The sequence below is a fragment of the Geotrypetes seraphini genome, chromosome 10 (assembly GCF_902459505.1).
Source record: "Geotrypetes seraphini chromosome 10, aGeoSer1.1, whole genome shotgun sequence".
Taxonomy (NCBI): Eukaryota; Metazoa; Chordata; class Amphibia; order Gymnophiona; family Dermophiidae; genus Geotrypetes; species Geotrypetes seraphini.
Window position 1 is genome coordinate 137,226,479 of NC_047093.1, and position 6,000 is coordinate 137,232,478.

At 37.8% G+C, this 6,000-nt stretch overlaps 1 protein-coding gene across 1 annotated transcript in view; it reads left to right on the forward strand.

Moving 5' to 3' along the window:
- LOC117368643 (vomeronasal type-2 receptor 26-like) overlaps positions 1-2,959 on the forward strand; it is a 61,572-nt gene extending 58,613 nt beyond the window's left edge. Inside the window, exons 6-7 of the mRNA XM_033962370.1 lie at positions 1,632-1,746; positions 2,064-2,959. Coding sequence (XP_033818261.1) covers positions 1,632-1,746; positions 2,064-2,959 — 1,011 coding nt within the window. The remainder of the gene's footprint in view (positions 1-1,631; positions 1,747-2,063) is intronic.
- The last annotated feature ends 3,041 nt before the right edge of the window (positions 2,960-6,000 follow it).

A 6,000-nucleotide genomic window follows, 5' to 3' on the forward strand; every position in this document is an offset into this window, starting at 1 on the left:
GGGTATTAACATAGAACAAAATCTTTTCCAGAGAAAGTAAAATTGTAAAACCAGAGAACATAATTTGAGGATGAGGGGTGGTAGATTCAAGAGCAATGTTAGGAAATTCTACTTTACGGAGAGGGTGGTAGATGCCTGGAATGCGCTCCCGAGAGAGGTGGTGGAGAGCAAAACGGTGACTGAGTTCAAAAAAGTGCGGGATGAATACAGATCTAGAACCAGAAAATAATATTAAATATTGAACTAAGGCCAGTACTGGGTAGACTTGCACGGTCTGTGTCTGTATATGGCCGTTTTGGGGGAGGATGGGCTGGAGATTTCGGCAGTTGGAACCCAAGCACAGTACCAGATAGAGTTTTGGATTCTTGCCCAGAAATAGCTAAGAAGTAAAAATTTAAAAAAATTTAAATTGAATCAGGTTGGGCAGACTGGATGGACCATTGGGGTCTTTATCTCCCATCATCTACTATGTTACTATGTATGAAGATGGTTGGTGAATCGGTCAGCCTGCCTCCAATCGCCCATGGATCAGACACGGATTGGAAGGTTAGTGAATCTAGCCCATAGTAATTAGTCAATTGGGGTTAATTGACACTAATTAACTGTTACAGGCACTTCTGCCTACTTACCCCTGACTCATTTGAAATGGAAAGGAAAGGGGATGGGGCTTGATATTTTGCTTTTTTCAGTGAATACAAAGTGTTTTACATGTTTTAGACAGGTACTTAATTTGGACCTGGTACAATAAAGTATTATAGGGAAAGGGAAAAAGGTACCAAGCCTTGAGGCAACAAAGAGAAGCACTGGAGATGTCAAGTCCATCCTGTAGTCACAAATCCTTTATTTACAGTTTGTATCAAAGTTTAATAACGAGTCTTTAAAAATTGCTAGAACAGGCAAAGTTCCAAAAGACAAATATTAAACAACTTTCCCAGAGTCACAAGGAGCTGCTGTGGGAATTGAACTCACAACCTCAGGGTGCTGAGGCAGCTGCTTGAACCATTTGGCCATTTCCCCACTTAGAAAGGAGAAGGTGTTCTTTTTCAGGAAGCAAATGGGATGTGAGGAGGCACGTTTTTTTCTATTTTGAAATTTGTTGGCTGTTCTGCATTTTTTTAATAGATTTTTTTTCATTTCAGTTTTTATTTTTAATGTGAAGTATTATGAATGTTCAATTATTGATTACTCTAACCTATCCTTAGGTTAGTAAGCTCTAAATATTATTATGTAACTTAATTAGTCTATATAAATCTATTTCCATTAAAGTGATCACATCTGATCTGAGGCTGGTCTAATCTGGCTATGCACTGACAAGAATCAACACTTTTTGGGTATTTTTACAAGTACCTTCCTAAGCATGAAATATGCTGTTACACACGATGACAATTTAAAAATAAATAAAAGAAACATTCCAGTTTAGAAACAACCATTCAATATCAAATGAATAAATGGGACATTCACGTGGGATCCCTACGAGGGTCGAGTTAAGGAACTAGGTCATTAGCACTCAGACTTAATGAGGTGGGTCAGTAGAGTGGGCAGACTTGGTGGGCTGTAGCCCTTTTCTGCCGTCATCTTTCTATGTTTCTATGTTTCTAACATGCTTTCTCAATCTTCAGAAACCTCCGCAGTTCAGATGCAGTCCAAGTTGCCATCCTGGTTACAGGAAATTAACCAAGGAAGGAAAACTCATCTGCTGCTATGACTGTATTCCGTGTGCAGAGGGAGAGATCTCCAACCAAACTGGTGGGTGACATCATGGAAAACATGGGATACAAATAAATATAGGGTATCTATTATGGTCCCTGTTCTTGAAATTAAGGAGGGATGTACTACCTGCTCTTATATGCAGCCGTGTAATTTGCAGACATTAGAGTTAAAGTACCAGGTGCTAACTCAAAATGCAGTTCACAGTCCTTCACTCTCCATGCAGTTAATGTGAATTAAACTGCTCTTTCTTGGCTGAGCTGTGAAGATTATAGGACTCGTGATATTTAAATGCACTTTAGTAAATAGACCTCATGATATATGTGAGATAATGATATGATAATCTTCTTTCTCAGATATGGACACCTGTACAACATGCCCGGATGATCAATGGTCAAACCAGAAAAGAGATGCCTGCATCCCAAAAGTGATAACTTTCCTGTCTTTTGAAGAGCCTCTAGGGATTGCTTTAACTTCCATCAGCATGTTCTTCTTTCTCATCACTACTGCCATCTTGGGAATCTTTATTTATTACAGAGACACTCCCATAGTGAGAGCCAACAACCGACACATCAGCTATATTCTCCTCATTTCCCTCATACTCTGCTTCCTCTGTTCATTGTTATTCATTGGGCATCCTGAGGATGTCACCTGCATTCTCAGACAGACTACATTTGGGATCACTTTCTCCATCGCTCTCTCCTCTATACTGGCAAAAACCATCACTGTGGTCACAGCCTTCCAAGCTACCAAACCTGGAAGCAAACTCCATAAATGGATGGGTTCAAGGGTTTCTAATTTTATAGTCCTTTCCTGTTCACTTATTCAAACAGTTTTGTGTCTTATCTGGTTGTGCACTGCTCCTCCATTTGCATTTCTTAATATGAGATCAGAAATTGGAACAATACTAATTGAATGTAATGAAGGGTCAGTAATTGCATTTTACTGTGTTCTGGGTTATCTGGGATTTCTGGCTGGCATCAGCTTCATCATAGCTTTCCTAGCAAGAAATCTACCTGACAGTTTCAATGAGGCCAAGAATATCACCTTCAGCCTGCTGATTGTCTGCAGCGTCTGGATCTCCTTCATCCCGACATACCTGAGCTCCAAGGGCAAGTACATGGTGGCAGTGGAGATATTTGCTATTCTGGCCTCCACAGCTGGACTTTTGGGATGTATCTTTATCCCTAAATGCTATATTATTCTGCTGAGGCCTGAAAGGAACAACAAGAAGGACCTAAGAAAAATATAGGTGCCCTTTTATTAAGCTGCATTAAATGCTATCACACACTTAATATGGGGAAAGTGAGTAATCAGAAAGTGCATTAAAGCTTATTGTAGTAATTTGCCAGTCAGCATGGTCTAATCGAAGGTGGTGGGTCATAGAAAGGGCATGGGCATTCCAGTGTTCTCCTACTTGCACATTAAGATGATCAAATGAAAACTGGATAATGTAGACTTAACAAAGAACTTAGGACCCAGTGAAAGTGGTTAATAACACAGCTGAGCGAGGTGTTAAACTGATAACTGACTTTGCTATTCATTTTACCACAGACCCAGTGCAGTGTGATGCCTTGTTGCAAGGAATTGAACACCATTGCAGATTTCAATTCACACTTTAGTTTTTTGGACAACCTTAGTGTGGCTGTTATGTTTCTCTAGTGATCTGCTGGTGTGATTTTGTGCACCATTTAGAACTGTCTATATGTTATAGGCGTGGTAACATATTGCCAGTAACCCTGATTGTGATACCAGTGTTCAATATGCACAGACTGGAAGACTGCATAGACCATGCAGATTTTAAACTCCCTGTATCTTATCCCCCTCAAATCTCACCTTTGGTCTGATCTCTTCACATATTCCTCCATAGTTCTAATCTCCCATCTATAGTCCCCTTCACTTACCTTCCCCCCCTTCACCATTCTGACTTCCCTGTCCCTCCCCCAAATCTCACACCTGCCACCATGGCCGGGCTCTTCACTACCTTGGGAATTATGCAAAGTTGATCTCTAGCAGTATAGTGGAATGGGGAGGAATGGTCTCTTTCTACTACTTTTTTTTAACTTTATTGAATTTTCAGACATTGGCAGTGTATTACAGATGATATAACATTAAAAGCTTGCATAAAAAGCACCTTAATACACAAAATATAAATGAAACAACCATTCCCCCCATCATCCAATTATTAATACATTAAATCATATTTTTATTATGATAATATACTCATATATTTTAACCCCTCAAAATATCCCTCCCTCCTCTCCCCCCTCCCCCCCACCCTGAATGTGTACGGAAACCTGTGAATAAAAACACAAAATTACATTATCCTTATTGTTTGTTAACAAATGCAGTCAATGGGCTCCATATTTTATTAAATGCATTACTCAAACCTAAGCATTCCGCGTTCATTCTTTCATATTTATATGTATTGCACACACTTGCCCACCAGAATGAGTAATTAAGTCTGTCATGACATTTCCAATTTATTGTGATCATTTGAATGGCTATTGCTGTCAAAATGAATAAAAGACGGCTTTTATATTTATCTAACCCTGGCTTTACCTGCAACAATGAGCCACAAATTATGACTTCATACGATAAAGGAATTGATGATTCTAATATAAGATTGATCTGTCCCTATATTGACCTCCAGAAACTAAGTATCATTGTACAAAAATATAACAGATGATCTAATGTCCCAATATTAATATGACAATGCCAGCATCTATTAGATTTTGAATTAGCAATGTTTTGTAATCGAACTGGGGTCCAAAAAATCCTGTGCAACAAAAATAACCATGTTTGTCTCATAGATGCTGACACTGTACATCTTAATCTCCAAGACCAAATTTGTGGCCATCGAGATGCAGAAATATACTGTTTTATCTCAATACTCCAAACGTCTCTAAGACTATTTTTTGGCTTTTTATTTAAAAATTCCAAAATTAATTTATACCACTGAGCAGCTTGATATCCTACTAAATCTGTCTGATAGCAAAGGATCTTCAAGCTATAATAGGTTTTTAAATTTTTCCATTCAGGGAACTCACTCTGAATAGCCTGCTTCAACTGCAACGATCTATAATGTTGAGAATTTAAAATACCAAATGCTTGTTGCAGCCGTGAAAACTCAAGCAGCTTCTCATTAGATATAACATCATCTAATGTCCGAATTCCTGCTTGCATCCAAATCTTCCAGGCAATCCCAGCACTGCCCACTTGTATCTTGGAGTTTAACCATAAGGACTATAAAGTAGATTTTATTATAGGAATATCTGTTAATTTATCAATAAATTTAATTGTTTTTCATGTATCCAATAAAATTCTGTTATTCCTAGCATAACTAGGTAATCTGATACTTAATACATGGGATAGTCTCATAGGGGACATAATTTTCCACTCTAGATATAGCCGGTCTGGAAGATGTTCCATGAGCTAGGGCAGGATCCAATACATTCCCTGGTGCATTATATAGGCATGATGATAACTATAAAAGTTGGGAAAATTTACCCCACCCTCTGTAATTGGTTTTTGCAGATACTAAAGCAATTCTAGCTTTTTTACCCAGCCAAATAAATTTAGTAAGAATAGTATTCAATTTTTTTATAAAAAGACCCCTGAAAATAAACTGGTATCATTCCCATTTGGTAACAAACCACAGGCAAAATCATCATCTTTACTGTTTGTATTCTCCCCCACCAAGACAGATGCGATGGGTTCTAATGCTCACACATTTCTGATATATTTAATAATATGGACCTTTCATTTACTTGCAACGTTTCTTCCAAAGTCTTCTGTATCTAAATACCTAAATATTTTATACTTCCTTCTTTCCAAAGGAAAGGGAAGGTGTCAAATAAACCCTTGGAAAAATTAACATTTAAAGGAAGAACCTCTGATTTACTCCAATTTATCTTATAACCTGAAAATTTACCAAATTTATCAATCAAATCAAGTAAACATGGAATGGTGGTCACTGGATTCCTCAAATGAAGCAAAATATCATCTGCATAAGCAGATACTTTATATTCCCAACCTGCATAAGGAATACCTTGAATCTCCTTCATCTGTTGAATTGCTAATAACAAGGGTTCCAGAACAATATCAAACAGTAAAGGAGATAATGGACATCCCTGTCTAACTCCCATCTTCATACAAAATCACTCTGAAAAAGTATTATTAATATATAATCTGGCGAATGGGGATACAAGGTTTGAATCATCTGAATAAATCCAGATCCAATACCAAACCATTCCATAGCTTGATACATAAAGGTCCACTCCACTCGATCAA